The 22,486-nt window shown below is 39.6% G+C and overlaps 2 protein-coding genes across 3 annotated transcripts; both read left to right on the top strand.

Annotated features, from left to right (window-relative positions):
- The first annotated feature begins 489 nt into the window (after positions 1-489).
- On the top strand, positions 490-4,229 carry zgc:158398 (insulin-like growth factor-binding protein 3 receptor). Its single transcript, XM_028578530.1, has 7 exons — positions 490-688; positions 1,366-1,553; positions 1,754-2,009; positions 2,099-2,198; positions 3,035-3,176; positions 3,273-3,413; positions 3,596-4,229. The coding sequence occupies exons 2-7, from the start codon at positions 1,380-1,382 to the stop codon at positions 3,614-3,616; spliced, it is 834 nt and encodes a 277-aa protein (XP_028434331.1). The 5' UTR covers positions 490-688; positions 1,366-1,379; the 3' UTR covers positions 3,617-4,229.
- A 4,333-nt stretch (positions 4,230-8,562) lies between these two features.
- morc2 (MORC family CW-type zinc finger 2) lies at positions 8,563-22,452 on the top strand. Of its 2 annotated transcripts, XM_028578446.1 has the most exons (28): positions 8,563-8,677; positions 9,316-9,468; positions 12,309-12,362; positions 12,487-12,521; positions 12,622-12,690; positions 12,808-12,898; positions 12,992-13,100; positions 13,791-13,950; positions 14,224-14,335; positions 14,475-14,600; positions 14,681-14,760; positions 14,859-14,941; positions 15,135-15,220; positions 15,453-15,593; positions 15,684-15,838; positions 16,315-16,443; positions 16,548-16,653; positions 16,847-16,979; positions 17,055-17,138; positions 17,825-18,067; positions 18,180-18,440; positions 19,380-19,487; positions 19,784-19,841; positions 20,327-20,465; positions 20,554-20,721; positions 20,837-20,930; positions 21,155-21,343; positions 21,512-22,452. In XM_028578446.1, exons 2-28 carry the CDS (start codon positions 9,401-9,403, stop codon positions 21,578-21,580), a joined length of 3,150 nt encoding a protein of 1,049 aa, XP_028434247.1. In that variant the 5' UTR covers positions 8,563-8,677; positions 9,316-9,400; the 3' UTR covers positions 21,581-22,452. The 2 variants fall into 2 exon arrangements, with proteins under 2 accessions (XP_028434247.1, XP_028434248.1); XM_028578447.1 differs by lacking the exon at positions 19,380-19,487.
- Positions 22,453-22,486: the final 34 nt, after the last annotated feature.

Below are 22,486 nucleotides of genomic sequence, written 5' to 3'. Positions count from 1 at the left end.
TCCGGGTTGGTACAATGGGGCTAATAGGGAGTGAGATAGGGAGTGAACAGGCTCTCCATAGACAGGCTCTGGTATTATTTAGTCAATGGGATTTTGCTAACCGAGTTTCCCAGTTGGTGACGCGTTGTTGACAACTGACGTTTGATGGAGGCGACTTTGGTTCACTGAACATATTTCAATGACAATAAACTGTTTATTGTGGACAAACGCCTCTGCCAAGAAACATGCACAGACATAACATGTTTAAAAAAAAAAAAAATATTATCTGTGTCTTTTCCCGTTGGTTGTCCTGCAGATAACACAAACACACACCTGTCCATGTGCTGTTTGGATGCTCGCATAAGAAAACAGCAGCACACCTGATGCTCTAGCCTCCAACCGTTGGTGGCAGTCATGCAAAAAGTTGTTACAAACGCCAATATAACAGAAGAAGAAGAACAGGCATGCCGACCATGTGAACGCCGCTGCCAGTCGGAAAAACAACGTAACCACGGGGGCGGTCCCTGTTATTCCGAGGTGGCATGAACGCGCCATTTGAATGCACTGATCGCTGTCGTGATCATGGATGTTTTAAGAGAAGTCTCTCTTTAAACATCTTAAATGTCGAACCCCGGTTCACTTACCGTCAAGAAACTCGGTCATTTACCAAAACTGGCGACGTGATCAGAAAAGACTGCTCAAATTCAAGGTATGAAGTTATCATTCGTTAGCAACATTACCGTTACATTGACAGATACCCTTGCAGAAACTTCAGCGTTTGCTTTCAATGGAGCTGGTTGACTGATATGGTTCTATGGTTACACGTCAGCTGTTGCTCTGTAGTCAAAACTGGCTAATGTATGTTATCCGTCGTCAGGGTCCAAAATTACCACCATTTACCAGCCAAATGCTGGTAAAATATTATGCGAGTGGCCGGTAACTTTAGATTTGCTTTACTCACCAGCAAAAAAATGGTAACGTTAATCTATTGAGTGGCTGGTAAAAGTCCAACAGAAAAGTACATTTTGGACCCTGTCAGTCTTACTGAAAACATCAATGTAAAGGTGGTTTTCCGTCAATGATTCTAAAGGTTCAACGTTAAAGCCTTGCTTCTGGATATCTAGCTACAATTAAAGTCATAAGGCATATGTCAACTAAAAGCAATATCAGTTTGTTTTGTTGCTTGTTAAGAATTTCACTATGCTGAAAAGAGGTACATACACTTAAAGAAATATCTGAATGGTAGTCATGTGGGGTTGAACAAATGTTTTGACCCTGTTCCAACAATGGACTAAAGTTCATGAAACAGACCCAGTAGCACTACCAAAAGTTACTGAATGTGGATGAAAAGCTGTAAAAACCAAAGTAACTGATTTCTGTTTACAGCTTGGCCCAGGTGTATGTGGAGCTGGATGATGGGTTTCTGGCAGCCGTTAACCAACCTTAGAGATTATGTATCCCAAAATCCTCCTGGGGTTACATTCTTCCTGTGTCTGTTGACTTTGGCTATCTCATTTATCTGCCTCAGCTCTTATAGCTACACTCACACTCTGCCTAACCCTGACACCGCAAAGGTAAGGACTAACTTAATTCAATTCATTTTAGAGAATGGAAGTTGACTGATGTTTTACAATAAAATCTGGTCACAATCCTTTTTAAGAGGACAAGTTCTTGTATGCAAATAAAACACAATGTTGTGCAGTCTGTTACTGCTACTGTGTTTCAGTGTGTCCTGAATACTGATGTGCAAATCATACACCTTTTTTCTTTTAAGGACTGGAACCATCTGCTGGCCTCCTTATCTAAGTTCCAGCTGTGTGTGAAAGCCAATGCAAGTACATCTGAGCTTGTCTCGCCAGTCCCCTCTCCTCTGATGGATAGAAACATTTCAGTTGACTCTACAAAGACTCCTTCTCTCACCATGTTGCGTCTCAAGGTTCCTCTGGCTGTGACTACCAACTCAAACAGTGGCTCTCTAAAATACCTTGGTTTACAGACTGCCTTGAGAGCCAGTCAATTATATCTTGGAGGTTGGTATTGCAGTGCATTGGTTTTGTTGTAACATGAAGTAGTGTATAATCTTAAATTCTCACCCTTGATCATTTGTTTTACTCCCCAGGCAATGAAATTGTTAATGTGACTCTAGAGGTTTTGTCTGGAAATGATACCTACACCTGCCTCACCATTAATGCCCAAACACACCTCCTGCCCATGAGCCTGTAAGTTCATTCACACTCTAAAGTGTGGGTTTTCTAAGCTTCCTTAATTTAAATTACCAACTACTTAGGTACTGTTGTGGAAGTTTCCTTTGCAGCAGGGGGGGAAGTTTTCAGAGTTTAGTAAGTTGAAACAAATAAGACAGTCTGAGACTAAAACCAAGTTGGGTTTTTGTATTTTATTAAAGATATATTTGCAAATAGGAGGAACACAAGTTCACAAGAAGCACGTAGCTCGGTGTGGAAAAGATTCTTCAAATGAGTGAGATGAAACGGTGAGCTTAAATGCACATTGGGAAAAGGGGAGTGACGTTCAAACAATCAATTGTATACATGACTTGCACATTCTTTCTAACAATAAAGATAGAAAACCTTTTAGACCCTTCTCTCTGGCGACAGTAAAGATATAGATCCAGTACTGGCATTTAACAGAAAGAAACAGACATACGTCATAAAACCACTTCATCTAATCCTCTGCCCCTTTTTGCCCCAGCTGGGGTCACGCTCCCCGCACATCTAAACTGACAAGGGAGGAACGGATCTGGAGAAGGAGGATGTTAGACTTTGTGGCCTTGTGGATTATCAATTCACACAAAGTGCATACACTTTCACTCAGACTCTGTCTCTGAAGTTTAAACAAACTCCAATCCACAAGTAGGAATTACTTGACTTTTCTTTTCTTACCTCAAAAAAAGACAAATGCAATGTGCTAATAAAACATAAGGTTTACAAAAGTAAATGCTTAAATTTGATTTTTCCCATTACAGTACATAAACAAACTGTCTGTCTGTATTTCTTTTGTTTTGTTTTCATGCATATACTGTGTACTTTTAATGAAGACTTCCGCCAGAGTGCCCTGCATCTGAGAACAACATTTCACCCATCCATGTGGAAGCGAGCAACCAGCTGCCTACAGCATCACAAACCTGCTACAGTCTACGCTCCAAGAACGACCCTACACTCACAGTCATGTTAACACCGGTACAGCGTGTCCCACATAAACAACCTAACTTGCTCAGTTGTAATACAGGTACCGTCTTGTAAACCTGTTAGTCATGCTCTACTTTTATTCTTTAGGTGGAGCAGAGCGTGGCGGTGCGACATCTGTTGGAAGTCAGTGTGTGTCTGCTAGGAGTTTGTTTGTTACTCTGTGTAGCTGCTAGTCTGACACATCCAACCCTACGCCGCTACCATTGGAATGGACTGGATCCACAAAATGTAATAGTCATATCCTATATTACCATACCACTTTGTTATTGTATCTCTGACAATGGTAACGATTATTCATTTTGATAGAACATCTCTATCTAAGTAGCATCTAGATGACTTGGTGTCTACACATGTTGTGAAATGTGCAGATACTGTCTTAACCTAACCGTACTGTTTTACTTTATTTGCAGGAGCCCTTGATAGACCGCTGAACATTTTTCATCTGCTGCATCCTCAACAAATCAGTTGGTGTTGGAGAGAGAAGAGTGATATGTGTCACTACTTTTTAAAGGGTTATCCCACCAATTTGACAAAAGAAATTGTTTTTCATGTCTTCTTTTTGGCCAGACCTCCAGACTCCCATAGTTTTGGTTTAATCAATAATAGTTAAGTTGTCAATAAACTTTAATTTACTTCTATCTAAAAAAAATGTCATGGGGAGTTCTGAATAGTTTATGAAAACTGTTGTATAACGTCTTCAGTAGCACTGGAGGGAGCTTGTTACAGAAATTAACCCTGGTAGTTATCTTCGCTTGGGATTGGAGACAAGATATTATGTAGCATCCAGCGAAGTGAAGATATTTAATCTTCTGCTGCATCAATTCTGAACATTTTTAATCCACCTCTTCCAAGTTTCCCAACTTTATGAAAGTACAATACTTAACCAGTGGAGCATCCCTGTAATAGGGGACTGAAGTATTCTATGATATCCAAGTGAGTAACAGGGTTGTGATAGAGAAGAGTATATTTGTAATGGGAACAACTTTTTAGCTGGTAATGCCTACACTGATGACTGGTAATACATTCACTGTACAGTCTCTTATATGCAGTGCGTCCCATGTTTACTTCATTTCCCAGAATGACTCTCAATGACTTGTGGAAAATGGACAATGTGTTGCATTCACCAGAGTGAGATCTAATTGAGTCAAAAAGCTAAATCTAATATTTTTTTAAATTGGGAAAGAAGTTTTTGTAATAATGTATTCCTATCAGCAGATGTTTTTTTTTCTTTCTAAATGTTACTGGACCAAAGTTCTTTGGGTATTCTAGGCTAGTTTGTCTGTTTTAAACTCAAATGTACATATCTGACACTGAAAGCTCATTGAATCCAGATGCCAGATCTACAGTTCCACAAGTATTCTTGCATCTGCCTTCATTGTGTTCTATCTATAGAGTATAAAAAATACTGGACGTAGCAGCAGTTACGTCCCCCATTGGTTTGTAGAGTACTGTTTTAGCAAAGAGGTTATAATAGTAAGAGGCAACCTCTTATTATTGTAACCCTTGGTTTTAGCCTGGAGTTGGGCTTTTGGCTGTTGCCATCTTGGTCTTTTACTGGGGGTTGTCAACATTCATGTTGACAACCCCCAGGACAGAGGAACCAAAGAACTATGTTGTGTTTTTGAGAGCTATGGACTGACTCAGCATGTGACACAGCCCACGCACAATAAGGGGCACACTCTGGACTTGATTATCTCCAAGGTTCTAAACATTTCCAAGGTTGTGGTGACTGATGTTGCTCTCTCTGATCATTCCTGTGTTTTCTTTAACGGCACTATCTCGGTGCCCAAAAGTGTTCAAACAAAGTTAATCAGAAAATGGTATATCACTGAAAACACCATTGAATCATTCATTCAGCTTTTCTCCTCTACACCCACCCTCTCAGGGGTCTCAGTCACTGAGCTTGTAGATAATTTCAACTGTAAAATTACGAATGTTATTGATGCTATTGCTCCCACTAAGGTCAAAGCTGTCTCTGGTAAGAAAAGATCTCCATGGAGAAATTTTATAGTGGTGAGAACAAAAAAAGAGAGTGTCAAAAAGCTGAACGTAGTTGGCGAAAATCTAATCTCCAGGTCCACTATAACATCTATAAAGAAAGACTTCGCATTTATAATTTGGAACTAAGGAATGCAAGGCGGTCCTTTTTCTCTGACATTATTGCCAGAAACAATAATAATTCACGTGCTTTGTTTGCTACTGTCGATAGATTAACCAACCCTTCAGTACCAGTAGCATCTGAACTGTTGTCTACCAAGGCTTGCAATGACTTTGCCACCTTCTTCACAGACAAAATTCTGAAATTTAGACAAACAGTCAGTGCTTCCATATCAAGTACAGGATATGTGTTGTCACAGTGTTCACACAAAACAAAATCAAATATGACACAATGGTGTTTTCAAAGGTGTTTCGAATTGTTTGGCTTCTGATCTTCTAAATATTGTAAATACATCTCTGCTCTCAGGTATCTTTCCACAGGCCCTAAAAACTGCAGTCATCAATCCACTCCTAAAAAAGAACAATCTAGACACGTCACTAATGAGCAACTATAGGCCGATATCAAACCTTCCATTTTTAAGCAAAATCATAGAAAAAGCAGTTTTTCAACAACTCAACCTTTTCTTATCACTCAACAATAGTTTTGATGCCTTCCAGTCAGGTTTTCGACCACACCACAGCACTGAGACGGCTCTTGTCAAAGTCTTTAATGACATCCACTTAAACACAGATAGTGGCAAAATTTCAGTCTTAGTATTACTTGATCTCAGTGCTGCATTTGATACAGTCGACCACAACATATTACTTTACCAATTGGAAAACTGGGTTGGTCTTTCTGGCTCAGTACTAAAGTGGTTTGAATCCTATTTAAAGAATAGGGACTACTTTGTGTCTATAGGTAATTATACATCTGAGCATAAAAATATGACATGCGGAGTTCCCCAAGGCTCAGTTCTGGGGCCTCTTCTGTTCAACATCTACATGCTTCCACTGGCTCAGATTATGGAAAACAACAAAATAAGTTACCATAGTTATGTGGATGACACACAAATTTACATAACCTTATCGCCAGGGAATTATAGCCCAATACAACAACTGAATATGTGCATTGAACAAATTAACGACTGGATGTGCCATAACTTTCTTAAATTAAATGAAGAAAAAACTGAGGTGGTTGTTTTTGGAGCAAAAGAGGAACGATTAAAGGTCAGCATTCAGCTTCAAACGACAATGTTAAAAACAACAGACAAAGCCAGAAATCTTGGTGTAGTCATGGACTCAGACCTGAATTTTAAAAGTCACATTAAGACAATTACAAAATCAGCCTATTATCACCTTAAAAATATATCAAGGGTTAAAGGACTTATGTCTCAGCAGGATTTGGAAAAACTTGTCCATGCTTTTATCTTCAGTAGACTTGACTACTGTAACGGTGTCTTTACAAATCTCCCTAAAAAATCAATCAGACAACTGCAGCTGATTCAGAACGCTGCTGCTCGAGTCCTCACTAAAACCAAGAATATCACTCCAGTACTGAAGTCTTTACACTGGCTTCCAGTGCCTCAAAGAATTGATTTTAAAATACGTTTGCTGGTTTACAAATCACTAAATGGTTTAGGGCCAAAATACATTTCTGATCTCCTACTACACTATGACCCACCCAGACCTCTCAGGTCGTCTGGGACAGGTCTACTTGTTGTTCCCAGAGTCAGAACCAAACAGGGGGAAGCAGCGTTCAGTTTTTATGCTCCACATATCTGGAACTAACTCCCAGAAAACTGCAGGTCCGCTGCAAGTCTCAGTTCTTTTAAATCCAGGCTGAAGACATATCTTTTTAATGTTGCCTTTCTTTAAATAACCTATTTTTAACTGCTCTTTCTTTAAAATTCTTATACTGCACTGTACATTTTATTCTTGTCTTTTAATGATCTTAAATTGTTGTTAATTGTTTTAATGCTTTGAAATTGTTTTTAATTGTTTTCTAACTGTTTTTAATGTTTCATGTTTCATGTAAAGCACTTTGAATTGCCTTGTTGCTGAAATGTGCTATACAAATAAAGCTGCCTTGCCTTGCCTTTTGAAATTGGACGTGACCATATTTGGCCAAGAGGATGGAGCTGGGGAGGATGATACAGCTAGGCCAGTGTCTTTTGGCAGTGTTTTAAGGCACTTCCGCATTGGATACAGTTATTTAGACCCGGAAGCTACGTCCAGTTTTTTTTTTTTTTTTTTTTTACAATCTACGGTTATATTCCTTGCAGAGTAGTAGAAACTTTAAAAAGGGAATGTTGAAGAAACACCCAAACGTCTCCTTCTAATGTCTATTGTTGAAATGAGAAAAAGAAAAGGGATGTAACATCTGCTGCTATGATAAAAGACGTTTGTAATAGTTTAATAACGAGTTAACAGGACACTAAACATAATAAAGTGTGTGCATCAAAATTATCAGTGTTAAGAACTGCCGTCTTTCAGACTGAGTAAATGAGTGTCCAGGAGCTCAGAAACAGATGACTGCGGTCAAGAAGGCATCCTGTTTTCAAACACTATTTTTCTAGTTTTAGCAAGAATTAAACATTAATAGTGAAAAATATAAATACTAGGTTTCCAATGTGAATTTGACTATTATTGCAAATCTGACTGAAGTTAAGGAACTTTCATCAAGTGTATTCATATATATTTTTTTATATATAAATAACCAGCACCGGTTTCATTTTTGGTTCTGCCAAGTCAAGGAATGCTGTTAATATAACCGTTTAGGTTTGACTTAATGCACACACCATCTTTTTGCAGTTACACATCTAAATGACAACAAACTATAAAACCTTACAAACTTGTCTACATTACCTGATCATAAAGGTTTTTGTTTATCTTATCTTATCTTACATCGGTTTTCCTTGGAGCCAGGACCAGCAATGGAAGACGGCGATCAAATGTGTTAATTCTTGGCTTTACTTTTTCTTTAGAAAGACCAGAACAATTCAAATAACACTAATACCATACCATAACCATAACACTTTACATTACAGTTTAACATTCCAAATAATTGATTATTGGGATTTGAATTTGTTTTTTTCATTGGTGTCAATGGTTTAGTTTAGTATATGCCTGGTTCATCATTATTGTCTAAATAAACAATAGAGAGGTCCCAGTGCCAACATCATCAGTTGACAAACACAATAAACACATTTTTCACAATAAACAAATTGTCTCCTGTAAGTCAGTGTTTTCAATTTATACATGAAATTACATAATACAATTAATTGTATGGCTGGCTCGGGCTGGCTGACTGATGACCTCGTCTACGTAGCAGGATTTCTTCTCCAATCATCGTTAGGAATCTTTACAGAATGCTTTCCTATTGGTTGAGTATAGAAAAAATATAGGCGGGATTTCTTCAGACCACAGGAAGGGAACCAAGTACGTCGAAGTGGTTGGATTCTTCGCGGCCTGGCGGATTGTTTTATGTTAGGGAAAAGGAAACATAACGTTACAAAGTATGTATTCTTCCATGGACGGAGTATTGCACTAGCGCGAAACCACTACAAAGTCACCGTCATATGAAACGGTCTGCGAAGTCGGTGAAAAGTACTCGTTAGGGCTACATGTTTCCACAGTGTGAAGCAGTGTGAAGCTAGCTACGGATAACCCTAGCTAGCTAGCTAGGGTTATCCGCTAGCTAACGTTAACTTACCTAGCTAGCTAGCTAGATATGTTAGCTTAACATCAAACGTTAGTAACAGTTGCTGCATAACGTTTGGAACGTTTATATCATACGCTCTTCACTGAACTTTATTTGGCCTTACTTCACAGAGACCTAGCTAGACCAATAACTGACTTCTGCATGAATAACGTTACATAAACGTGAATGTCTTCATAGCTAACATTACCCAAACGCGGTATTTGCTCTTTGCCATACAATCTTGTTATTCCCAAGTAACGTTAGGCCTCCCACGTGGTACCCCTCACATGGGGCAGGTTTTAATAAAGGTGTGGGTTTTAACTTGTTGTGAAGTGTCCACATTAACTGCTGTCAGATTATGTGCATGGTGTCAATTATTGGAGTATGGCACCTTGTAACGTTAACGTTAGGTAAATATACACAAGACCTATGATAGTTTTCTTTCCTCTTCAGGATGAAAGCTCTGGAATAGAGTTTGATTGGAAAGAAAGAAGATAAACAGGAGACCAGGAAGGAAACCGAAAATAAGTGTGTGGCCATGTCCTACTCCAGCTACAGCAACCTGAGCAGGGCTCAGCTTACCTTTGAGTACCTGCACACAAATTCGTAAGTACCGTCATGCTGGTAATTAATAGCCTATGTGCTTATGAACTTGGTACTAAACATGACAGTGAATATTACAGACTACCAACTAGAGCAGGGGTGGCCAACCAGTTCAGCATAAAGAGCCACAAAAAAAGGCACCATAGCAAAAAGCCACACATGCACATCCACATTACAACAGCAACAGTGACTTCCAGATCTAATGACAGTCATAATACATAGCAATTTTCATAGTTTTTTTTTTTTTCTTATTTAGATTGACTCAGTGGGAAACCTGACAGTCTTTGTTATCCACAATCCTTTTTAGGTCTGGTTGTACTTGGTTGTGGCCACTCTTTCACTCATTTGTCACTAGAGGGGCTTTCAGACAATCAGCAGTGAAAGGGTTAATGAGGAAGGTGATCTGTGGCTGCTTTTTTTCCTCAGGTTGCAGAATCTGTCCATAAAAAAACTCTGCTGCATTATGTTTTATTTTAAAATAATTGGCAAATGTATTGGCAGATGCATTCAAATGCTTATTTTTTTTACTTATCTGAAATGTTTCAAAAAGTAAAAAAAAAAAAAAAAAAAAGAATCCACCAATAACACAGCCCCCAGCCACACAGTAAGAGCCTCAAAGGATCCGGCAAAGAGCCGCATACGGCTCAAGAGCCACAGGTTCGCCACCCCTAAACTAGAGGATAGATACAACATATACCAGTTTATCTATATGAAAATTTTTTCCAGGCCCACAGATGGCGGAAAAAGTTACAACAGATCAACACCTAACATTGTTAGTACAGTTAGCACTACACCTTAACTCTATAAATATCCCTTACACCAACCTATTACTTGTTACTTGAATAGATAACCAGGTTAAATCCTGTTAAACCTGATCATCTGTTTAAGAAGAGGAGAATATACTCCCATGTCAGTGTAGGGCTGCTCCCTTTTAGTCGATTAGTCGACTAATCGGTTGTTTTGGTCTTAGTCAACTTAGATTTCTTTAGTCGATTAGTCATGTTTTATGCTTTTTTCATGCAGAATAACTTATTTCCAAGAAACGTGTGAACATATCTCTGGTAAACGCAAGAATTAAACTGGTGCTTTTGCATGACTCTTTGCGGAGAATTGATTTACAGATCGGTCCATTAAATCAACTAATCGATTAGTCAATACAATTGAATGAGTATTAGTCGACTGAGAATTTCTTCAATCGAGCACAGCCTTATGTCAGTGTAGCCTGTTGTATTTCTTCTTTATTATGTACTGCCTTACACATTGCCTACATGTTGCCTACTTGACAGCATTTGGAAGTCGTGGCACTTATTTCCTTTTTTCCAGCCATGGCCACATCAGCCAAAGGCCAAGCTTTTTTAGGAGAGTGGATAGCTTGTTACATCTTGTTTCCCAAGTTGGACATTTGGCCAGGAAAACTACTTGCGTATTTAAAGCAGCAAAGTTGAGTTAACTCTATTAGGTTCTATCAGTCCTGACTTCTCTTGGGATGGTATCTTGACCGCCTGAGCTAACTTTGTCATTCTCATGTTTAGGTTCTCCTTTATGATCAGATTAATAAATGGCACATAAACTAATTCCTGATCATCAGTAGCTTCAGGTACATATTCATTTCCAGAGCTGCTGTCATCAAAAGCCTCAAATATCAGTGGCAGAGTGCATTAAAATTTGTGCGCACTCTACCTCGTAAGGTTGTGTGTCCACCAGAGGGGTTTTTGTTTTTCCCCTGATGCCACCCAATATTTTGAATTATTTGCGATGGGAGAGCCACGTATTTACACTATGCTACAAACACTAGCACTGTGACTAGGCACAAAGTGTCTTTTCTGCACTAAGCGCTGCACTATAGCTTTTTTTTCTGAGTTGAAAAATGTTCAACTTGGGGTAAAAAGCTGCGTGTGTCACTGTCATTTTTTTCTGAATCATCAAATCACAATGGAGGAGGGGCTGGACAAAAACCACAAAGACTAACCATCACATTCTCCTGTACAAGTGCTGAACAACAACAATGGAGGATAAAATGAATACTGGTGGCCACATAGACCGGAGGGTCTCTCTCTCTCTTATCGTGCTTCAGCCTTACCTTAATCCAAAGCAAGGGCCAAAGCAAGTACTCTTCTTTATGTCAACATTTTTACTTTTTAGGCCCTTTCAGCTGGGCCTTTTCAGGAGAGTGCCTGGTGTTTCCAACTGGGAAAAAAACACTTTAGTGAAAACAGGGCCTTATTATGAATGTAGCACAAGAGATGGTCCAACCAGTGAGAATTTGAATAGCCAGTTGACCAAGCGACCAAAAGGTGCCAGCCCTAGTGATGGAATCTTGTAATATTGCAATTTGAAATTTGTCTGACAAACTAAATTCATTGAACGGCAGTCATGGTTGGTCTGAAGAAAACAGTCACTTATGGATGACGTGGTTCACTACAATCCCTGTCATGGATTTAAAGGGCAGTTGCATTTTTGTGCATAGCAGAAGTAAAGATGGGACAAATGTTCCTTATCTCGTCATTGCTACAAGAAGTAGACCTAAACAAATTCTTGTGATATAGCCTAACTGCAAAACCCAGACCATGCTTGAAATGTTTTGGTGACTAAATGCATACATTGTTAAATGAAAATCCTCTGTTCTGTTTGCATTAATGCATATCTCTCAATAGACGTGAGGAAATACAGGTTGTGTAATGGAATAACAATCTAACGCGTAATATTAATGTGGAGATCCGATCCTGGCAACAAGTATCTCCTATACTTTTTCAGATCATCTTGCCCTGTTAACTCAAAGTTATATTACTCTTTACATTCAAGTACAATATATTGAATTAATAAAATGAGTGGTCTGTTTTCAGGACAACCCACGAGTTCTTATTTGGAGCCTTGGCAGAGCTTGTGGACAATTCAAGGTACTGATTTGCAACATAGCATATCATTTTTGACAGATGATACAGCCTGGAAAACTTTATCATTAGCCAGTTATCTTTCTTGTATTAAGTAGGAAGTCTCACAGTTTGTTTATTTCTTTTACAGAGATGCCAATGCCACACGTATAGATATCTACACAGGTACACCTCCGAATAACTTCCCCCAGTTTCACACACTGAAGCATGCACATTCATTCATTGCTTCTAACATGTCTTTTTCACCTTCCTGATTTGCTGACAGAAAAAAAGCCAGAGCTGCGGGGCGGCTACACTCTCTGTTTTCTGGATGATGGTATTGGAATGGACCCTCGTAAGTGCTAATTTATTAAATCACTTAAAGCTAAATTATTAAAGGTTGCTTTATAGTAGGTCCGTTGTGATTTTTTTTTTTCATATGTATTTCTTTTATTTATCTATTTTTTATTAGATGAGGCAACTCATGTGATTCAGTTTGGAAAGTCAAACAAACGGTCCCCTGAGTCCACTCAGATTGGCCAATATGGAAACGGGCTGAAATCGTAAGACCTCCTAATTTGTGTGTGATTATAACATTGTGCATTTAGTAAACTGTTTGAATTATTTTACATATTAAAACATGTTTGTTTTCACAGCGGCTCTATGCGTATTGGGAAAGACTTCATCTTGTTCACAAAAAAAGGCAACACGCTGACTTGCCTTTTTCTGTCAAGGACTTTCCACGAAGAGGAGGGACTAGATGAGGTCAGAGTCAACCGTTGAATAGAGGTTGTCATTGTTATTAGGGATGTGTACAAGTAACTTTATTAATAGTTATGCCTAATTGATAGTTTTGAAGTGCAAGTGGAAGAGTGAGCAATGCAGGTTGAGATCTGTCATCAAGCTCCCTTTTCTGAATAGTTAACAGCAATGTATTGTGAATGCACACAAGAAAGAGGTTTAAATGCTACACAACCTATGTAAACAGTAGCTGAGAGGCCCCTGACTCAGCTGCATGCTGCTGGAAGATGCGCAGAGAAAATTCAACTCTGTGAACATCAATCAATAACAATGTGACATTAAAACAGATGCCCAGTTCAGTAATAAGTCATGTCTCTGTATATTGTGGAGAACATTTTTTCTAAACAAGATCAATGAGATAAAGAAAATTGCAATCAGTGTGTTTTAATTATATGATGATGTTATTTCTTTATCATATCTGTGAGACTTTATTTTAATGAAAAAAACTGTTAACATGTTCAGTCATGTTTTCATTTATTTTCTCTGCCACACAGCCTAGAAGGCGATATAAAACTAGATTTCTTCCTCATGCATGTACTTAGTCTGTAAACAGGTATTTTGAATATTTATGAATTAGGTTGCTGCTGATGAGACTCATTTGGCTACCCATTTTAATTAATTTTTAATTTTCAAACATTTCGATCCTCTCTTCAGGTGATAGTGCCCCTTCCCTCCTGGGATCTAAAGACTAAGGAACCGTTGACCTCTGACCCAGAGAAGTACGCCATAGAGACGGAGCTGATCTTCAAGTACTCACCTTTTAAAAATGAACAGCAGCTGATGGAGCAGTTCAACAAAATAGAAAGTAGCAGTGGTAAGTATATGACATTTGTCTCCATGTGAAGACATTAATTTTGTGATGTCCATCAGTTTATTTCCACCACTTAAAGTAGAACATATATAATAAATCCCTCTAAAAACAATGTCTCTTGAGAATTATGATTAAAGTGTCTCTGTGGATGAAGGTATCTCTGTTGTGTCAATACATTTTTTAGTAATTTTGTTTTTCTATAAGCATGTTTTTTGGGGAATGACAAGATTGATATTGATTGCAATGTTTACTTTTGTGTTGTTTTTTTGTTTAAAGGCACTCTTGTGATTATCTATAATCTGAAGCTGATGGACAACAGAGAACCAGAACTGGATGTAGAGACAGATCACCAGGACATACTGATGGCTGGGACACCTGTTGAAGGAGTGTGAGTGACTATTAAACCCTTTACCATGGGATTACTAACTCATGCTGAAAGGAATTATATTTTGTAAATTAACTTCATTTTATGTTGATTGTATTGATCAGAAATGTTGTGAATGTTGATGCCCTTCCCTTTCTCACAGGAAGCCAGAGAAGAGGTCGTTCAGAGCGTATGCTGCTGTTTTGTACATCGACCCGCGCATGAGGATCTTTATCCAGGGACATAAAGTCAGGACCAAGAGACTGTCCTGCTGTTTATATAAACCAAGGTAATATGATAACTACCTTATACAGTGTCTGTAAATACTGTAGTCCAGTGACAAGACTTAGCATTCATTTTTGTTAATAGGGTTTATAAATACACATCGACTCGTTTCAAAACTCGTGCTGAGCAAGAAGTGAAGAAAGCGGATCACCTTGCTAAGATTGGTGAGTCACGGGTGAAATTTGCTGTTTTTATTTACATTTTGCTTTCCTGTTGTGATGCCCTCGCGCTCATTGGGTAACAATTTGGTTATTTATTTCAGCGGAAGAAAAAGCCCGAGAGGCAGAGAGTAAACAAATGGCTTTGGAGGCCAGATTAGGAGACGACCTTTCCAAAGATTCACGGGTAAACTAAAGAGGATATTTTGATTAATTTGTATAATGCAAATATGGTTTTATCTATGTAAACAAGCTTTTAATCTAAAACCGGCACATCATTCTTTTGTCTAAAAACTGGATTATAATTTGATACCTCTGCCTTAATCTAAGGTTGTTATAGTGTCTCAACTGATGTCTCCCTGCGCCCTCTCTTCCTTTAGGCAATTCTGAGAAAGGTTCAAGATTCAGCCATGATGCTTCGACGGGATTGTGACATGAAGAGAAGGATTCTCGAAGCCAAACAGAAGTACTATAGACAACGTTATTTCTCCTATTTATAGATTTACAAGTTTACAGTTAATAGGATTTATGCTGGCCAAAATGATTGCTGTGTAAATTATATATAAATTTGTCAATATGTGTTGGTTTTTTGCATGGAATTAATATAGAATAGTATCTTGAAAAGATAACGCAACCCTTTGTTTTTGCTGGGCTATGTCTATTTACTGTCAGTCTCCCAACACTTTCTTGTTCCTCAGAGCATTAAAGGAGCCCAAGGAGTTGAATTTTATATTCGGAGTGAACATTGAACAGAGGGACCTGGATGGGATGTTTGTGTACAACTGTTCTCGACTCATCAAGATGTACGAGAAAACAGGGCCCCAGCTGGAGGGAGGCATGTGAGTAATATGCACACAGTGATTGAAAAGTGGCGATGCTTGAATGATTAAGAGAAATATTTTTACGTTTATGTGATTTTTGTGTTTTAGGGCCTGCGGAGGTGTGGTTGGAGTAGTTGATGTCCCGTATTTAATTCTAGAGCCTACTCACAACAAACAAGACTTTGCAGATGCTAAGGAGTATCGACATTTACTTAAGTCCATGGGGGAACATTTAGCTCAGTACTGGAAGGACACTAACATTGGTGAGTTTCTCTAAACTGCCAGAGTTCCATTTGTTGCCAACACCTGACCCGCACAGTTTAAATAATTTAAAAAAATCATTATCCAGGTTTGTCACTATTTGACAAGTTGTCAAATGACAATGGATAGAACAAATCCCTCTGCTCCTGTTGCTAGAAAAAGTTTCAAGTTGAAACTCTTCTCTGATAAACAGGTCAGTAAAGCTATAATAAACAATGTGACAGCATTTTATTTAAAAAATGGTGCACAATGGCAACACTTACAGACAGGTCGAAAGCCTACCATCATAGCCCATCCTGGCTGCATTACACTGCTTTCCAAATCAATTTCCAGTGTGCACACACTTGCACAGCTGCAGTTAGGAACAAATAGGGAAGTGTTCACTTCACAAATGCCCACTTTACATTAACTTATTTTTTCTTTTCATTAAATAACTTATTGCTGTATGAAATGCTGAGTGTCTGTGTGTTTTATGTAGCTCAGAAAGGCATCGTGAAGTTCTGGGATGAGTTTGGCTATCTGTCCGCCAGCTGGTCTGCACCTCCATCATCAGAGCCGAGATACAGGAGACGCCGCGGCATGGAGATACCACTTACTATTCAGTGTGGTAAGTTACAGATCCATACACACATAAAACATGCATACTTTATCTCAAAAACTAACTTATTGTCAGAAACGTACACTGAGGCTGATTCTGGGATTTATTTTCAGATAAATGTTTAAAATGGAGAACGCTGCCATTCCAGATGGATGCAGTGGACAAACGCTACCCAGACAGTTGGGTGTGTCTCATGAACCCCGACAGCACACAGGACCGGTACAAACAAAATGTTGTTTTATAGTATATGGTTTTATGGTCTTTAAGTTGCAATTCACACTAAAGTATTAGTAAAATTATATATGCAACTGTACTATATGCCAAATTGTGATGCTGTCTCATTACGTTGCTGTTTTGCGTTCAATGCAGTAGTGTTCCTACATGCTATACATAGTGTGTATTTTGTGTTTAGGTGTGATGCTACTGAACAGAAACAGAATTTGCCATGTGGTGTTCTGAAGAAAGACAAGCAGACAGCTGAAGACAAACGGAAAGAGCTGGAAGAGAAAATCAAACAGCAGCAGGAGAAACTAGAGACCTTGCAGGTACCTCATTGCTCTCTTTCTGTCACTCTGTTTTATGTCCATCAGGACATCAGACATTGTTTTTTCTCTCATCAGAAAACCAGCACTGTAAAATCTGCAGCAGATTTAAAGAAGCTGCCACTGGAAGTCAGCATGAAACCAACAGAGAGCTCCTCTCAGGTACAAACTCCACCTACTGTGCTACTAGAAATATGAGCAATAACTTTATTGCAGGTGTATAAACGCAGCTGAAAATAAACTTGAACTGATTTGCTGCTTTTCTATGTCCCCACACCAAAATAGTTTCCTGTTGTATTTTCTTTAATAGTGGAAAATGTCCCAGTAAAAAGACACAACTCAGAATATGCCGCCATTTACTGAAAGTTAAGTCAAATTGAATCAGCTAATTTTACAGATTTTTTACAAATAAATATATAATAATATGACCAGTAACCTGCTTGACAACATTTTATTGCCTTGTGAAAGCCATTCAATATAGATGAACTGGTACCTGTACTTGATGGCCAACGTCTGATTTGTTCATAATGACAAATGAAGCACACAGTAGCTCACTAAGGCCCCAATCAGACAGACAAACTTAAAATCATAGTGAAAAAAAACACCTGATGTCGTTTAACTTCACAGCAAAATAAAGGTTGGCTGAGGCCAAGTGATTCGAAGGTTGCCTAGCAAGAATAACAAAAAGATGCAACTGGTCTGATCGGGGCATCTTCAATAAGAAAGGCAGTGCCCCCGCAAACGCCCCCGTCTGATTGCGGCCGAACACTGCTGTTGGTGTTGATCTTGCTTTTCATTTGTTATCTCACTGATCTGTTTGTTGTGTGTTTCACATGTTGTCGCTTCAGGCAACTAGGTCTTCTGAAAGGTCCATAACACGGCCCCGCTCCCCACCGCTCCCAGCTCACTTAAAAAGCCCCCCTCCATCCCGTGCAGCTTCTCTGCGCCCCACCCGAACTCCTGCCCCTGCGCCACCACCACCCAAAGTCGAACCAGCCAAGTCCAGAGGTGCAGCAAAGCCTCCTCCACCTGCAGCAAAGCCTGTACCCAAAGCTACTGCCAAAACCCCCCCATCCAGCCGCAGCTCACGGGTAAGTTACAGGGTTTAGGTGATACTCCACCAATGGTACCAATGGGGGGGGGGGAAGTAGTAAATGTGTCTGCAGAGTAGTGTGTAACAGTGTTATCTGTTTACTTACCTAGTCACCTGCCAAAGCATCATCAGCCAAACCAGCAGCTGCTGGACAACGGAAGAGAATCGTAGAGCAGGAGGCCAGTGAGGAAGAGGAGGAGGAGGAGGAAGAAGAAGAAGAAGAAGAGGTGGAGGAGGATGATGAGGACAGTGAGGAAGACAGTGAAGAGGAAGAACCTCAGATAAAGAAATCCAAGATGGCTGCAGCAGCTGGTAACCGTGGGAAAGTGATAGAGAAGGCCTCACCTCCCAAACGTGCCAAGTTGGACGAGGTAAACACACAACAGAATTCACGAGCTAGATTAACCTTTCCTTGGCATCACGTCAGATAGATGGTATCTCAAAGGTTTAATTGTACAACTTATAAATATATCAATACTACAAAACCTACACATGTATAGAATAAAATGACCACATTGGCTGCCTAAACCATTGAAGCGTTCACCGTAATCTTGTGACTCAGCCCGTGTGTGTCAATACTGGGATAGTGTGTGCTGCTGTCGCTTTCTGCTGCTTGTTGCTTTTTCTCCTTCATTACCACTTGTCTCTCACAAAGGATTAATTTCTAGAATGTGAGTAAATGAAAAGGACAAAGAGAATGAGAGGAGAATTTGGGCAGTTATTTGTTTACAGTACCATAAAAGTCTTCATCCATTACAGATCAAGTGTCTTAACACAAACGTAAATCCAAAAGCTTATCAGGAATAAAGGTTTTATTTTTATTTTTTGGGGCTTTAGATTATTTGAGGCCTTTATTTGATAGGACAGCTTAGACATGAAAGTGGAGAGAGAGGGGGGAATGACATGCAGCGGCGAGGACCACCCCCCCGGTTACAACTGTTCTTATCAGAAACTAAACTGCAGAAAGTACTGCTTAGTTAGCTTCCTACAGGATTTATAGCTGACAAGATAGTGATGCTAAAATTAGGCTTATATAGTGAAGAAAAGTAACAGGATCAGAGGTAAAACTGCGAGGTGGGGCACAGAGCATTCAGAGGCAAAGCGCAGCGCAGGTAAACGTCAATATTGCTGCCGGCCACGGAGTCTTAAGAGGTCAGCGGCACGAGTTCGGCTGCAATTTCGTTGCGCTCTCCCCACAGGAAAATGATGGCAGAGCCGGCGCAGAGCGTTTTTTACCGCGGATCGCATGTAGGTGGTTTAATTAGGTCACTAAATCTCCAATCAGAGCCCCTCTGCTCTTGACCTTGCAGGTTAACACCCAGAAGAAAGGAGTTCCTACTCTTATACGGCAGACACCAACGACACCACTCTCTATCTCTAAACCCATTTCCATGCAACAGCATGGGGGTAAAGCAAAGGTAGCTTGGTCCCTCTGTTGACTACCCTCAAATAAAGCTGGGCTGAATCTGCTCTCACAACCTTAACCTTTCATCTGATCTGGGTGTATTGTCCGATTATCTTTCTCTCTTGAAACTGAAGTTGTCGTACTCTTTTAACAATCAAGCATGACATTCTCACCCAATGCATGAGATCACACTGGGACTTTCACTTCTTTCATTAACAGGGATGCAAATAATTTCTTAACTCTTTTTCTGTCTTTTCAGTAAACGCTATTTCACTCACTGCAGTGATAGTTAACATTTTGCTTTTGCAGGCACCTGAGAAGCACCAACAGGAGGAACCAGAGATTGACACTAAAAATGCTCAGAAAGGTGAGATGTTAGACTTCTCTACACTAAAGGCCCTGACACACCAAGTAGATTGTCTGCCGTCTGTCCAAGTTTGGTTGCCAAACTTGGTTGGCTGTCTTCCTGGCAGAGGGCCCATAGGCTATGTGCTGCTGATTCGGGCAAATGTGTTTAATTGTGGGTATCAAAGCAACATTTCTATCTCGTTTCCCTTTTTTGAAAGACCAATAGAGAACTGTTGGCATGAAGAGTTATTTCCTCTCATGCAGGCCCAGAATGTACGTGGTAGTTGGCCGTCGACTGTAGTCTTTGCGGTGTGTTCAAGTGCAATTTTTTGGCCAGACAAAGGTGGCATGGGGCTACATGAGGCGACTCCACAGTCAGCTTTCATCGCCACTAGTTCTTGGCCGTCTGCTTGGTGTTTCAGGGCCTTAACATGTATTACACATTCAACTGGAAAACGAAAGCTCTAATAGAATCATTTCTACCTATGTATTTGTTTTCTACAGATAAGGGTCTGCTGGTTGAAGTACGTGTCAACAAGGAGTGGTACACAGGCAAAGTCATCGCTGTGGAGGCGAATAAAAAGAGTGTTCGCTGGAAAGTGAAGTTTGACTATGTACCTAGATCCACCCCTAAAGACAGATGGTAAGATATGGTCTGTGTTGTTGTTCAGGGCACATTTAGTTGACTTTTCCAGATAATGAATATCCTATGTTTGTGTGCTTTTGTGAAGGGTGTTCAAGGGTAGTGATGATGTCCGGTTGATGCGGCCGCCATCTCCAATCTCTCAGACACCTGACACCCAACAGGAGACAGAGAAGGGCCCTGCACCCATGGAGCCCGACACTACTCAACCAGGAACCAGTCGGGAGGTGACCGATAGTCTCGTCACCATGTTGAGGTGAGCTGATTACAATGAGCTGGTGTTGTTTCCAGTCACTGTGTTAATTGTGACAGACAGGGCCCGTCGTTTTTATAGTACTGTGGTGTGTTCATTGTGTAGTTTGTATTTCCAGGACAATGCTGCGTTACTTCTTCCCTCCTGCTTTTCGGATCCCAAAGGACGATGTTAACAGCATGACCGCTGAGGAGTTGGTGTCCTTTCCTTTGGTGAGATGGATAATAGATGGTTTAACAGATTGATCCTTAGACTAGAATAGACTAGAAGAACTTTTTTCTTTTATTACATTGAAAGCAAAAAAAAAGGTTTACATTGAAAGCAATACAGTGATTAGAGAATGCAGAACTATATCTGGGAATGTGTTGACTTGTTCTTACTATTGTGTTTTCTTGTCCAGAGTATTGAGTGCCTGTGTATTTCCTTCTCTATTTAGAAAGAGTATTTCCAGCAGTACGAATCAGGTCTCCAGTCATTGTGTAACTCGTACCAGAGCAGGGCTGATGCCAGGGCCAAAGCTGTGGAGGAGAAGAGCAACAGCAATGAGGTCAAACTGAAGGAAGCAGACGAGAAACTACAGAAACTACGAACAAACATTGTAGCACTCCTGCAAAAAGTACAAGAGGTAAGACTTCATCTGTACTTGTTTAGGGTCTGAGAAACAGGACCTATTCAAATACAATACAAAACAATATTCCACTCCCTACCACTTAGCTGTCTGTCAAATAAAACATTTGTTATATAATTGTTGTTCGCAGTAAGTAATATATATATTTTTTTTTTACACTTTTAGGACATTGACATAAACACAGATGACGAGCTTGACGCCTACATAGAAGACCTCCTTACCAAGGGTGATTAAAGAAGACAGAAAAGAGAGAGGAGGATATTCACATGAACCGGCTGGCAGTTTTCATTCCAGCTATTACTTGCTGACCACTCCCCCGAGGACTCGTGCTTATGTGCAGAAATGGCCATTAAATCAGATTGACCCAGGTGTGATCTTTGATTTTGATCGTTCCAGCGCTTAGTCGGCACCAGTTTTTGTTAGGGCAGGTTTCTCGTGTTTCTACATTATTGGGTAGCCTGTGGTTTTCTCTTTAGTCCTTTTTATATACCTGCTCATATATGTTAATCTATGTTTAAGCCATCCTATCCTGATTAACCTTTTGAAATAATTTGTGTAGGTTTAATACATTTATGCTCTCTTTTATATACTGTAGTCGGCTTATGCTGTGACATACTGCAGACTTCATTTGTTCCTCATTTTGGTCCATCGTCAGGTGAGAATTGGACACACCAAGTGACTGGGCTGTGCTCTGTACTTAAACATTCACTTTTATTTTTGTACACTAAACATATCAGTGTTGCCCATTACCTTCCTCCATCCTGGTCTAACGAGCAAACCGATTAATATTTTACGGTTCTGTGGTGTGCCACACCCACAAACAAGAACTTACTGGGTTTTATCAGTATGATTATTCCCTTATATCCCTCCACATTTAAGCTACTACTGTTGTTTATTTTTGGAAGAAAAAAAAAATTCATTTAAATGCAAAAGTTGTGTGTTCATAATTATTCAGTGCCTGTGTACTTCCTTTTCAACAGATTTTTAACATGTCATGGAAATGTTTTATTAATCGGTGCATGCTTTCAGTCTTTTTGTTCCTGGAACAAAGGATTCTGTATTTTTGACAAATCTTTACTTAGAACAATAAAACAGGTTCAGAAACACTTTTTTTGATAAATGCATTTGTTATTTTGATAC

The sequence above is a fragment of the Perca flavescens genome, chromosome 5 (genome assembly GCF_004354835.1).
Source record: "Perca flavescens isolate YP-PL-M2 chromosome 5, PFLA_1.0, whole genome shotgun sequence".
NCBI lineage: Eukaryota > Metazoa > Chordata > Actinopteri > Perciformes > Percidae > Perca > Perca flavescens.
Note: the sequence above shows the minus strand (reverse complement) of the source record. Positions and strands in the feature narration are given on the sequence as shown.

Excerpts from the sequence above, each read along its gene's own strand:
- morc2 (XM_028578446.1), top strand. The coding sequence starts at position 9,401 with ATGTCCTACTCCAGCTACAGCAACCTGAGCAGGGCTCAGCTTACCTTT. Across the intron at positions 9,469-12,308 it reads GAGTACCTGCACACAAATTC|GACAACCCACGAGTTCTTAT; the intron begins GTAAGTACCGTC and ends GTCTGTTTTCAG. Across the intron at positions 18,068-18,179 it reads CATCCAGCCGCAGCTCACGG|TCACCTGCCAAAGCATCATC; the intron begins GTAAGTTACAGG and ends TTACTTACCTAG.
- zgc:158398 (XM_028578530.1), top strand. The coding sequence starts at position 1,380 with ATGTGGAGCTGGATGATGGGTTTCTGGCAGCCGTTAACCAACCTTAGA. Across the intron at positions 2,199-3,034 it reads CACCTCCTGCCCATGAGCCT|ACTTCCGCCAGAGTGCCCTG; the intron begins GTAAGTTCATTC and ends CTTTTAATGAAG. Across the intron at positions 3,414-3,595 it reads ATGGACTGGATCCACAAAAT|GAGCCCTTGATAGACCGCTG; the intron begins GTAATAGTCATA and ends CTTTATTTGCAG.